The 13912-nt window shown below is 41.5% G+C and overlaps 1 protein-coding gene across 2 annotated transcripts; it reads right to left on the bottom strand.

The window, feature by feature from the left end:
• Positions 1-321: 321 nt before the first annotated feature.
• On the bottom strand, positions 322-3961 carry LOC123448931 (lipid phosphate phosphatase gamma). 2 transcript variants are annotated; one of them, XM_045125975.1, is made up of 3 exons: positions 3391-3961; positions 2248-2458; positions 322-628 (listed from the first exon to the last, which is right to left on the bottom strand). In XM_045125975.1, exons 1-2 carry the CDS (start codon positions 3865-3867, stop codon positions 2252-2254), a joined length of 684 nt encoding a protein of 227 aa, XP_044981910.1. In that variant the 5' UTR covers positions 3868-3961; the 3' UTR covers positions 322-628; positions 2248-2251. The 2 variants fall into 2 exon arrangements, with proteins under 2 accessions (XP_044981910.1, XP_044981912.1); XM_045125977.1 differs by having other exon boundaries at positions 322-623.
• Positions 3962-13912: the final 9951 nt, after the last annotated feature.

The following is a 13912-nucleotide window of genomic DNA, read 5'->3' as shown; positions in this document are numbered from 1 at the left end:
CTTGTCCCCAAGGAGATAAAAAGAAGGTAAATGTTGGTATATTTCAGTGACACTTACAGTCAACTTTATCCAACTTTGGATGACAGATAACTAGGGCCAGTTTTTTTCAGCCAATTCTCCCAGAACCGTTTGTTTGGGGTTGAAGATTATAGAAGCTGGGGAGGGGGCTGATTCTCCTGGAATCGACAAAAAGAACTGACCCATAAACATAGGGAGGGGAGGAGCCGAGGATGTTAACAGGTGGTCCATTGGGATCTCCTGTTCCAGTGAAGATTACAGTGGACACACCACCCATTGCCCATGTAAACAAAATACACCATCTATGTGAACAATATATGGCACAGATATACTCCAGTCAAGTACAAAAATACTGTGGTCTTTGTCCAAATGTAAATGAAAATCAACTCATCGCCAAAATAATACAAGGGTCTGGGGTTAATAAGAACAATGGCTTATGGCCAGGAAAAAAAACACCACAACTTCAATGGGCTTCTCTTCTAATAATAGTGCAGCTAGGAGTACATGGGTTCACGTGCAACTTCAACGAAGCAAACATCTTGCCATGCCACACAAGTTCTTACCCTCCCTGAGATAGACCAAGCGTATAATCCATCAGCAGAAACCTGCACTGAAGTAAGAACATAAGCAACGATTTTACAGATAATCAAAGTTAAAAAAGGCGTTATTAATCATGCGTTTATTCGCGCCTACGGACAAGGTGCTGGCATAACGCCTCGCCTTGGCCATGTGCACTCGGAAACGCATGACTAGGCTGAAGCACGATTAGGCGTGGAATGCCATGAAATCACGTGTAATGGCACACAACGGTGGGAAGGGGGTCAGCAGGAGTTAGAAGGAGAGGCAGGCAGGCTCGGGACGAGAGCCAAAAGCCCAAAGTTATGACTTGTGTTAGAGTTAGCCTTGGCTCTCCTCTCCTTGTGTCGTCGGGCACGCCGCCGGCCGTTGGACGCGTGCCGCCACGGATCTGAAGCTCGTCCTCGCCTCGGTGGGAGCTCCTTCGTCCCGCACCGTCCTCACGCCGCCGGCTGCTGGACGCCGGCCTTTTCCTGCCGCGGATCTCACGCCCCTTCTCGTGCTCTCATTCTCTTCAGACAGGCGAGCCCCATGCGCCCTCCCCGTCTCCCTCGGTGCCTCCCTTATTCTCCTTCGTCTTGGTTTGCTGTCGGTGCTGCTATTTTGATGCTGCTCACTGCTGGTGCAGCTCCCTCTGTTGCTGGTCATGCTCTGTCGCTGGCTGGCTGGCCACTGCTACTCAAATTTGCTGCTACTAGCTGCTAGCTGCTGTTCTTGGCTCTGCTAATGTGCTGTGCACTTGTGCTGTGCACTTGTGTTGGGTATTTGTGATGTGCTTGTGCTATTAGCTATGTATGGCTATAATCTGCTAGTAGTATATGCATGGGCACATGGCTATAAGAGCGATATACTCCCTCCGTCCCAAAATAAGTGTCGCTGATTTAGTACAACTTTATAAAGTTCTATACTAAATAAGCAACACTTATTTTGGGACGGAGGGAGTAAATGACAAGGTATTTATTTGTTCAATGATTCTATCCCGCTCCAAATTACATTTTAGTTGTATAATCTGCTACATTTTGCATGTGTGGGTTTTATGTAACTCTGTATGACACACCTCAGAACCTTTGGTTCCTTTTCCCTCTACTGATATGAAAAGGCAGAACTACTGCCATTGCCCTTAAAAAAAGAGAGAGCTTGAGAGGCATTAGTATTGATATTCCTATGTTTTTCCAGCTGAAACTACTTCCCCAGCCATCCCAGCTATGTCCTGCTGGCTTGTCCGTACGGTGTCAGTACAGTATTGTACGGAATGCTTAGGCACGCCTAAGCAGCACATAAGCAAGCTAGGCGCAAGAGGTCACAAAACGCACAATTTACACCTAGCGCCCTTTTGAACTTTGCAGATAATGTGAGTAGGTCAGGTGATTTTATCTCCTGGAGAAAGAAGTTGATATGTGGGAATTATGAGGTATTGTCATATCACAAAGAACCTAAGACCCTTCCATAAAAATAATTAGGTCAAATGATATGCATCTACTTAATTACATATGCTATTTGTAAACTGCTAATCTGAAGCATGTTTTAATGGATGATGGCAGCTTATACTTCATGTAAGAGCAGAACGGAATACTTGTGATGTAGAGATATGGTTATTCATGTTGGAGCAAGATCTGCCAGATGATCAAAAAGTTAAGATATGCTGTGGCTTACATCCTCAATCAGTAGCAACTTTCTTCCTTGCTGCCCTTGCATTATCATACTCAAACTTGAGCACATCCTGAATATGTGAAGTATCCTTGATATAAAACCACCTCCCAATTGCGCTCTCCTCAATCATTGGGAAGTATTGAGCAAGAATGGTGTTGGCGAACCAGTACCAGATAGCACCAAATACAAGGCCGACTACTGCTCCTGCGAAAACCTAACGAACCCATCAAATTGAAATATCTGTCAGTTTTTTCAGTGGCAGTCATGACATTTCGGTTAAAATGAAAGCAATAAAACCAAACGATGTTCCAAACAAGCTGGTATGCAGGGAGACCACCAACTTTTCTAAAGGATGACGCCGTTAAGCCGAATCACACTGCTGATTCAGGAATAAGTATACTATGAAGAGAGAAGACCCAAGTTTCAAGTACATATCCAACGAAAATGTAATTGTCCTATGGTTAAATATGTAAACGGATAGGTCCAACAGATTAACCATATGAATTTCACCTATTGAGGCCATAAGAATAGCGCTTTAGCTGTAATTTTTGTGTTTTCAAAGAAATAGTCTTGAGTTTTATATCCAAATGCTTCAATTGATGGATTTCAACCAATTGAAATTCATATACAAACAGATATGCAAATTCCTATGGTTGAAATTCATATACAAACAGATATGCAAATTCCTATGGTTGAAATTCATATACAAACAGATATACAAACTCCTATGGTTGAAATTCATATACAAACAGATATGCAAATTCCTATGGTTGAAATTCATATACAAGCAGATAAGCAAATTCGGATGGTTGAAATTCAAATGTAGGACTTTCAACCAAGTGAAACTCATTTGTAAATAATCCCTATGATTTCAACCATACGAACTTCTCCTGTGAAGGCCCTTTGGATCAAAGGAGTGAAAGCGCCAAAATTCATACGGACTGCTTTCATAGAAAGGTTGGGTTGTTCTATTCTTTCAATTCCTGTAGGATGTCAACTAGTCTTTTCTATCCCAGTGTTCTACAAATCTCGCATTGCGAGGAGGTCTTAAACTATCTGATTGCAATGCCCAATCATTGGCTAGAAGTGCATCATCAAATTTCATCACGTCCCCGCGGATCGGATCCGAAATTCAGGGGCTCTAACCTGCGGGACGGTGTGGTATCCGAGGTACACCCTGGAGAGCATGGTGAGGAAGGCGAGCGGCCATGTGAAGGCGGCCATGACGCGGCTCGCCGGCGACCTCCGGAGCACGAAGAGCGAGAGGTAGGTGGCGAAGAAGAAGGTGTACTGCGCGTGGCTTGACGGCCACCCGTGGGAGTCGCAGGTCTCGAGCAGCTCGCACGAGGCCGGGCGGGACTGCGCGACGGAGTGCTTGATGAGCTCGTTGAGGACCTGCGAGACGAGGAGCCCCGCGGCGAAGCAGATGCCCTGCAGCTCGCGGCGGAACATGAAGTGGGAGACGAAGCCGCCGAGGCTGATGAAGACGGGGACGAGGGAGACCCACGCGAGGAAGAGGCCGACCCTGTCGCCCCGGTGGTAGCGGACGTGGGTGAGCGTGATGGCCTTGAGCGCCGGCGGCACCGACGCGGCCATCTCCTGGTACTCCCCCGGCCCGGACATGCTCCTCCGCCGCAGAGCTCGCTCTCCTTTTTCCTCTCTTCTTCAATTGGGGTATCGCGTAGGGGATCTGCGCGTACTTTCCGAGCGGGGCGGACCGACGTGCCAGAAGAAGTGGGGCGTGGACGGTGGACGCGTGGGGGTGGGGTACAACGACAAGCCTAGAGCTACGGATGAATCTCATGGTCCAGATTAAGGCCAACTCTAACCAATCCTCTACAACTTATAATGAAGTAAAAGGCCTTAGTAAAGTAATCCCTCCGTCCTAAAATAACTGTCTTAAGCTTAGTATAACTTTATACTAGAATTAGTATAAAGTTGAGATAGTTATTTTAAAACGAAGGGAATATATGTTTTTATTAATTTTTGACCGGATCTAGCCGATCTCCTAAATATAACGAAGTATTTTTTTTAAAAGACCGTGTTTCAATATAAATTGCAACTAGGTATTAGCATACATATAAAAGCTAAAGATAAATTTGAATGTTCAACCAAATTACAAATATAGTTTACAAACTGAATTCAAGGTTTACAAATCGAATTATTCAAATTTGAACTGCTTCAAGAATGATAGTTGGATAGTTGATGTGGCCTTTGTACTGACCCGTCTGCCGTGCAAAACAATTCTTCCATCTCCAATGCATATAGTCAAGTGATCCAAGCATCCCTCGCCATCCTCTTACTTTACTCTCAGTCATCATCCTATGGGTGTCTTCCTTGGTTGGTGCTTTCAAGTACTCCGGGCCAAAGACAACGATCACTACTTTGATGAACCTTCGTACAACCTCTAGGATTGTGTCTTCGCCAATGCGTATATAGTCATCAATTGCACTGGCAGAACACCCATATCCCAAGACTCGAACAACTGCAATGCATTTCATCAGAGGGCTTGCACTGATCTCTCCACATGTATTTCTTCGTAGTTTGAACCGGTCATATTATCTCTCAACAACTTTTGCAATGGTCAGAAAAAGACTTGTGTGCATTCGAAAGCATCAGCAAAAGTACTTCTCCGGATAGGTTGGGTTTGGATCAAAGTACTCTTTCATGATCTTGGCATGACCCTCCACTCTACCATGGTTGATGTGTATGCGGCCAAATTGTGATCCTTTCCACGGCCGCCGAACATCATCATTGAAAATCACGCCTTCTCCCTCAACGGTGTGAAAGTCATTGTCGTCTTCTTCCTCCTCTTCGGATGAGGATGAGTCCTCCAATGCCATCTCCCTCAACCTCTTCATCTACCATCCAAATGGTTCGGTTAAATCCAAACGACTCGGTTCAAAGAGAAACAAACAAAAAAAACTCACCTAGGCAATTCTTCGAACACTTGGGGTGCGGTGGTGGTGCAAAAGCCGACCGACGTGGTTTAGACCGAACCGGCGAGTGGCGGGTGACCTGCAATGGTTCTCAAGCAAGGTGAGATGCGGAGACTGCTAGAAGAAGAAGAAACTTGACAGAAATCAAACGAATCAACAACGGAAACGGCGACGACATTTCACCTTGATTTTGGCGACGATCATGGGTGCCGAACAGGCTGGCCGACGGACAGAATGGCGACAGAGGGCAAGGGATGGAATGAGGTAGCGGCGGGGTCGGGGACCGGCGGGAGGTGCACTGGCAAAGTGCAGCGGCAGAGCGGACACGAGAGAGAGGCGCATCATTTTACTCGGCCACCAATCAGAGGAGTGAAAATAGGGAAACTTTTGGGGCCGGAGTAAAAGTATACTCCACTAACTTGGTTGAGGCGCTCTCGGTAGATCCAACTAAACATCTTAAGAGCAAATTCATGCGCAGACCCAAACGAACGCTCACTTTGTTCGCCTTTTGTCCGTTTGGGCCGTCTCGTACATTCCCTTCCGCATTTGGATCAACATTGCGTCCAACACGTATATCTAAATATCGTCCGTACATAATATTAGAAAGGCACGCGGCCGCTGATCATGCTAGCGGCCATGCCATCGCCCAGAGTTCACGCCGACGTCATGCCATGGCCGCTGGACGGTATACATGCCAGCCTCCAAAAAAAACCATCGATATTTGTTCGGTGAGAGAGGTGCATTATAGTAGGTTCAACCTGGCGAATTTCTATATCCCAGTGACATAAGGGGACAAGATGTGTCTTTGTGTTGGTGTTACTAAGGATAAAACAATGGGGTTCATTCATATTGCTTGAGTTTACTTTGTCTACATCATGACATTGTTCTCCATGCATTACTCTGTTTTACTTAATACTCTAGATGCGTGCTGGATAGCGGTCGATGAGTGGAATAATAGTAATAGGTGCAGACAGGAGTCAGTCTATTTGTTTATGGACGTGATGCATGTATACACATGATCATTGTTGTGAATATCGCATAACTATCCGCTTTTGTGTCAATTACCCAATAGTAATTTGTTTACCCACCGAATGCTATTATTCCATGAGAGATGCCATTAGGGAAAGCTATGCCCCTCGGGTCTATTCACAACATATTGATAAAACCTTCATTACCTTACTGTCATTTACTTGTTTTTATTTTATCCTGCTATCTACAATTATGTACACACCTCGCTTACTTGCAAATAACAAGACAAGAGGATTGACAACCCTCTTGCCCGCGTTGGGTGCAAGTTGTTTGTTATTTTGTGTGCAATCGCTGAAGATGGTTGTGGTTGATATTCCTATTGGTTCGATAAACCTTGGTTTCATAACTCACGGAAATACTTACCCATTTTATGCTGCGATAATCCATTCCTCTTCACGGAAAACCTAATGCAGATCACGAGTATCATTTACCTTCTGTTTTGGTGTGATGACATGATTATTGCCTTTGTAATGATTGTATTTTTATGTTGGGTTAATTGGATCTATGCCACTACAACTTTCATAAGTTGGTAAAATGCCATTACAATTCTGTACATTGAAAAAATGCCATTACAATTCTTCCATCCTCCTTTATATGCCATTATGTTAAATTTAAGACACAAATACCCTTATCTTCCTCCTTTCACCTCCTCCTCATCTTCTCTTCTACTAAACTGGCCTGCCATTAACTCGGTGAGCATGGGGCCGTGAAAAAAATAACTTCCAGCACCGACCATGCATAATGTTATAGGGCTGCATTATGCAAGCGCTGCAGCTGTCTCCCATGAGAATGCTGCCTCAGTCGTCATGTACGCACAATTTCTACAGCCAAGGTACTGTATTGCGGAGTCATGTCATGCACGTGTAAAACCACTCAACGATGTAGTGGGACCAAACTTTCATATTGCATGTGACTTCGGCCGGCAGCAAATCGATTACATAGCAAGCGTGGCTAGCTTTGCACATGAGGAATTATTCAACAAATCAATCAGCTATATAGCATGGATAGCTTTGTACCGGAGGAATTAATCATCTTTGTTGTCTCCTATGTACGTGCGTGTTGAGGCCAGTTCAATCCTCCGTAGACCATATCGCTGTAAGACTAGCAGGAAAGAAAGATGATTGCCGGATTTAATGGTACGGTTGTCAGTTTGGCAGAAGAGAAGATGATGAGGTACGGTTCTCAGTTTAGTAGAAGAGAAGATGAGGAGAGGGTGAAAGGAAAGATAAGGGTATTTGTGTCTTAAATTTAACATAATGGCATATAGAGGAGGTTGAAAGAGTTGTAATGGCATTTTTCCAATGTGCAGAATTGTAATGGCATTTTTGCAACTCGTGAAAGTTATAGTGGCATATATCCAATTAACCCTTTTATGTTTTATGTGTGTGTCAAGTAAAGCCTTTGGGATGACTTGTATGATAAGTATAATTGATATGGTGCAAAAACAAAAACGTTGACGTCCGGTGCAGAATTTCTGTGATTTTACTAGAACGTCTTTTTAAGTTGATTTTTTTAAACATCATTGATGTACAAATTACTCACATCTTACTATTTTTTCAGATTTTTTGGAGTTACAGAAGTATATGTTCTTTACAGATCATTATAGACTGTTTGTTTTAGACAGATTCTGTTTTTTACTTGCATAGTTTGCTTGTTTTGATGATGTTATGGATTTTATCGAGAGGTATAAGCCATGGAGAAGTTAGAATACAATATCTATTATGCAATAATTAAATATGAATAAATTTATAAGAGTACCTAAATTATTTGATATGTTGCTTATACTAACGGATCTCACGAAGTTTTGTTGAGTTTTGTGTGATTGAACTTTTCAAGTTTTGGATGTTATCGCGATGGACGAACGAATAGGGAGCAGCAAGAGCCTAAGCTTGGGGATTCCCAAGGCACCCAATGAAATATTCTAGGAATACTCAAGCATATAAGCTTGTGGATGCCCCACAAGGAATCTCCTCTTTCGTCTCAATCCATCGGTATGTCACTTGGAGTTACATTTTTATTCGTCACATGATATAATTTTTGCTTGGAGCGTTGTTTGCTTTTATTTTTAGTTTGACACAATCATATTTTTATGGACACACGTATTTTAGAGATGCACTTTCATCATGATTTGCTAGAATACTCTATATGCTTCATTTATATCTTTTGAGCTTAGCAGTTCCTTAAGTATTTCACTTATATCTTTTTGAGCACGGTGGCGTATAGATTTTGTAGAAACATTTGCACTCTTGTTCTTCAATTGTATTTGTTTGAGAGTTAATGAATAGTAACAGTAATTTGTGTGTGTCATAAGGCTAGTCCAAAAATAATAGGTATCCAATGAGTGATAATTAAAACCATCATGTAGCACACAAAGAGAAATTGTGGGTTAATGATATTGATGTGGTAATACGAAAAAGGTGTGAGTGCATCATTGTTGATTTGTAGAAGTATTTGTGTTAAGAGGTTTTAATTTCTTGTTTTTTCTGAATATTAAAAAGTCATGGTGGGTATATGTGAGCATTTCTATTCCTCGTTAAAATCCTAGTGTTGTTTTGTGTCAGAGGCGTGCGATGGTTAACTCTTCCCACCCCTCCCTCGGGGCATGCAGTAGTGCTTTGATTTGCGATAAAACTAATAAAACTTCACAATAAGTATGTGAGTTCTTCATGATTAATGTGAAACCATGGACATACGCAATCTCACCTTCTCATATTTTGCTAGCCTCTTCGGTACCATGCATTGCCCATTCTCACCTCGAGGATCGGTGCAACTTTCACTGGTGCATCCAAACCCCATGACATGATACGCTCTGTCACACATAATCCTTCATATATCCTCCTCAAAACAGTCAACATACCTACCTATTATTGGATTTCCATAGCCATTCCAAGATATATTGCCATGCAAATTCCACAGTTACATCATATGACTGGTTCATTCATCAATATTTCTTTGGATGATCATATAGAGCTGACGTAGCATTTGTGTCAAAGCCACCATTCATCATACTGATGATACTTGTCACACTAGATCATTACACATCCCGATACACTACTAGCGGCATTCATATTGATTCATATTGCTTCATAGTTCTTCATATCGAGTTCTCATTGAGATGCAAGTAAATAAAAGTGTGATGATCATCATTATTAAAGCATTTTCCCATTGAGGAAATAAAAATGGGGGAGGCCAAATGAGCCCACCATAATAATAATAATAAATGAAATGAGGGAAAAGAGAGAAGGGATTTTGCTACTATCCTTTACCACACTTGTGCCTCAAAGTGGCACCTTGTTCCTCATATAGAGAGTCTCATGTGCTAGTGGGAATCACTTTTTCATTATTGTAAACTTGACTTGTATATTCTGATGACGGGCTTCCTCAAATGCCTGAGGTCTTCATGAGCAAGCAAGTTGGATGCACACCCCACTTAGCTTCAGTTGAGCTTTCATACACTTATAGCTCTAGTGCATCATTTGCATGGAAATCCCTACTCCTTGCATTGACATCTATCGATGGGCATCTCCATAGCCCGACAGTACGCCTAGTTGATGTGATACTATCTTCTGCACATTTTATCCCTTTGATATCTACCACCATATTCTATTCCACCTTTATGCTATGTGCATGGTTCACGCTCACGTATTGCATGAAGAATAAAAAGTTGATGCACATTGAAAAAGTATGATCCAATTGCCTCACTTGGACACTGTGGTGCTTGACATTTGTATTAATGTGGTGAAGATGGAGCCATGTCTTGCTAATATGATAAGATGAATAGGGGTAAACATTCTATTAGGTTCGTATACTTTGAAAGAATGATGATTTTGTTGCTTGTGCTTATAATTATTACTATGTTGTTGTTTGTTATCATCATTTCTCAGTGAGCATACATGCAAAAGATTACATATTGGGTAGCATGTCACATCAAAAATTCTGTTTTTATCATTTACCTACTCGAGGACGAGCAGGAATTGAGCTTGGGGATACTTGATACGTCCCCAACTTATATATAATTTTTTATTATTCCATGCTATTATATTATCATTCTAGGATACATTGTGAGTAATAATTTACCAATTTATATCATTTTTGAACACTAACCTATTGACCCAGTGCCTAGTGCAAGTTATTGTTTTCTGCGTGTTTTTTACTTTTCAAGTTTACACTACCAGACGAAGTCCAATTGCCCCGAAACTTTTTTATGATTTTTCTGGACCAAAAGAATACGTGGAAGCCTCGGGAGAACACCAGAGGCCACACGAGGGAGGCACAACTCAACATGGCGCAACCAGGGGGGTCGGTGCACCCTCATGGCTTGTCCCTCCCTAGTGGTCCTCCTACATCCGTTCTCTGGCCTATAAATTCACATATGTTCCAAAAACCGTAAATCATATCGCTAAATACTTTTTTCCGCCGTCACAAGTCTTTGTTCCATGGCGATACCATCTGGAGCTTCGTTCCGGCACCCTGTCGGAGCGGGGATCGATCACGGAGGGCCTCTTCATCGACCTTGCTGCCCTTGAGATGATGTGTGAGTAGTTCACCAGAGACCTACAGATCCGTAGTTAGTACCTAGATGTCTATCTATCTATCTATCTATCTCTTGATCTTTAATAAAATGGTCATCACATCTTCGCTTTGATCCATCTGATGTAATACTTTTGTATGGTGCGTTTGTTGGGATCCGATGAATTGTAGGTTTATGTTCATATTATTCATGAAAAGTATTTGTGTCACACCAGGAGTTTGTACACTTTTTTATGTTATGAGTTTATAAAAATTTGGACCAATTAAACCCTTTGTGTATAGGACCTAAAACTATTTTTATAAAATATTCCAAATTTCTCACTCTCCAAACTCATATTCTTGCTCCAAATCTTTGCACAATGACCATACCATGTGTATAGGACCTAAAACTATTTTTATAAAATATTTTTTTGAACAAAAAGAATTTATTTATTTTAAGCTTTCAAAACCCCGTGAACTAAGGTTTGCATTACAAGTCATGAAATTAGGGAATATGTTTTGCCCCAAATATTTTATTTGGATCCTATTATCGAAAATACCTCCTAAAACCACAAAATGATTATTTTAGAATTTATTTTCCTATTTTATTTAAGTACCTTTTTCTAAGGCCAAAAAAGGTCTCTTATAAGGGAAAAATTATTTTTATTCTTTAAAAATATTTGAGAAATTTAGGGAACTCAGTGGACAAATATTTTCCATATATATGAGTTTCAACACATGGTCATGTTCAAAATGTTGGACAAAACCCTTGAAAACCTTTTTTTGCCTATTTCAAGCATTTGAAATATTTCTATAAGAAATATTCTCAAATAATTCCAGAAAAAATCTAGTAAGTCACACATGATATATGTGATGATCTTGCCAAGTTTCACCTCAATACTAATTGTTTTAATTCATCAAAATATTCCAAAACCCCGTGTGTCGAGATCCAAACTTGAGAAACTCTACATTGTCAAGTTTCTCCTATTGATCCCAAATTTTGTGGGAATGATCTAAGCCCCAAATTATGCTTCCACACCAAGTAGTGCATTAGGGAGAATATGTTTGCCTAGCTACATCTAAAGAAACCCAATTCTGCCCATTTCTAGCGTTTACAATGTCTGCATTGTCGAATTTCCTCAAATCATCTGAAACCTTGTGACCAACCTTATTTTTACCTACTATTTGATCATGTTAAATATTACAACAAGTGGGAAAGGTTATATTGCCCAAAACAGCATCAAACACCTTTTGGTGATTTGGTAAAATCCATGTCTTGAACCCTTTGTTACTATGCTACCTTGGTTCAATACATGGATTTTACCAAATCACCAGAAGATGACATGTGGACTCCAGGTGTCATCCTTCCCTCCTCTATCTCCCCCTGTGTGTGGCTGCCACCCGGGCCACGCCAGTTGGGTTTGAACCTCGTGAGCCCAGGGGCTCCGGTTCGGTTCGGGCCATTTTTTTCTGGGCCGACCTAACTGCGGCCATTCTGGTCCACCCACCCATGGCCATTTTTATTTTTCTATTTTTAGTGGTTTTCCAAAAATTCCAAAGAGTAAAATAATTATCCAAATCTAAATGTTTGACCTCCTAAATTCTTGTAATATTCCAACCTATTTAATGATGTCGCTTGTGCATCACTTTGAAAATAAATTTTGTACTGATTTTCTTCAAACATTTTAAAAGCATTTTAAAACTCTATTAAAGTGCTTTTCACCACTTTTTACACTCTAAAACCAGAAACTAGTAATTTTGGTACTTTTAGTTTGTACCCTAGTATTTTACAAAAGTAGTTTGACATTTTTAGATGTGATTTATTTTTCCTATTTTTGTCATGGTCTTATTTGTACCCCGTTACTTTGCGACAATAGATCACGTTCTTGACGAGGGAGTTGGAGGGGAAGCACTTGAAGACTTTGTTGAGCCAGGCAAGCAGCCCTTTTGACCATGTTTAAGAAACCCTTTGTGCATGGCATATAGCACTTTATGTGTTGCATCAAATCATGATGAAGTGGTAACTCCCGTGGTGGGTTACCTCCGTTAGTTTCCTCGTTAGTACTTGCATGGTGCAGGACCCCACCTGCCTATGAGGGTTGTGCGGGTGGGAAGTAGTTAGGATGCTAAGTAGTTGCTACACAAGTGGGATGGGAAAATGCATGGTGTCAGAAAGAAAATGATTTCAAAGACTTTTTGAAAACCTCGTTGGGTGCCACTAATTCCTGAGGGAGATGGTGTTGAGCTAGGTAACCACTTGAGAAAGAAGTGGTGCACCGGAGCAAGTTGTGTGTGTATGTGTTTGAAAACGGATTAGATTTAAGATATGCTGGCCGTCCCAATCTTACATGTGCGACCACGATACCCCTTATTGGATGGGGACTTGTTGACTACCTTGGTAGACGCCAACACAGAGCCCACATTACTAGTGGCGAGAGAGCCAAAGTTACTCTCTCGATAGGGGTCGTGCCAGGTAGGGTGACCACGAGTAGTTTTTACAAACATCGAGCACACCGTTGTGTCCCCTCAGGGATGGTACAATCTTGAGCGAGTCTCATATGATGTACATCATGAGGACGTGGGCCAACGACTGGACTCTTTGTTTAGTGTTGCCAGGGGAAAGGTATTATTCGGGTGCTTACCTCGGGTATGTAATATAACGCGAGTCGTGGATTGATGTCTACCACACAACTTGTTCTTATATACTCGTGTCGGCCTCCAAGCGCAGAGTTTTGTAGGATAGTAGCAAATTTACCTCAAGTGGATGACCTAAGGTTTATCAATCCATTAGAGGTGTAGGAAGAAGATGGTCTCTCTCAAAGAACCCTGCAACCAAATAATAAAAAGTCTCGTGTGTACCCAACACACCAAATACAATGGTAAATTGTATAGGTGCACTTGTTCGGTGAAGAGATGGTAAAAAAGTGTGGTAATGATAGTAGATATTGATTTTTGTAATAGGAACAATAAAAAACAGCAAGGTAGCAAGTAACAAAAGTGAGCATAAACGGTATTGCAATGCTTGAAAATCAGGCCTAGGGTCCGTGCTTTCTCTAGTGCAATCTCTCAACAATGCTAATATAATTGGATCACATAACAATCTCTCAACATGCAATAAAGAATCACTCCAAAATTCCTATCTAGCGGATAACATAAGAAGAAATTGTTTGTAGGGTACGAAACCCCCTCAA

This window comes from Hordeum vulgare, chromosome 4H (genome assembly GCF_904849725.1).
Source record: "Hordeum vulgare subsp. vulgare chromosome 4H, MorexV3_pseudomolecules_assembly, whole genome shotgun sequence".
Lineage (NCBI taxonomy): Eukaryota > Viridiplantae > Streptophyta > Magnoliopsida > Poales > Poaceae > Hordeum > Hordeum vulgare.
The sequence above is the reverse complement of the archived record's forward strand: the minus strand, read 5'-3'. Positions and strand labels throughout refer to the sequence as shown.

What these genes read in the sequence shown, in the direction of transcription:
- LOC123448931 (XM_045125975.1), bottom strand. Translation starts at nt 3,867, where the DNA reads ATGTCCGGGCCGGGGGAGTACCAGGAGATGGCCGCGTCGGTGCCGCCG. An exon ending in GATACCACACCGTCCCGCAG is followed by an intron (nt 2,459 to 3,390) that starts GTTAGAGCCCCT and finishes TGGGTTCGTTAG; the next exon opens with GTTTTCGCAGGAGCAGTAGT.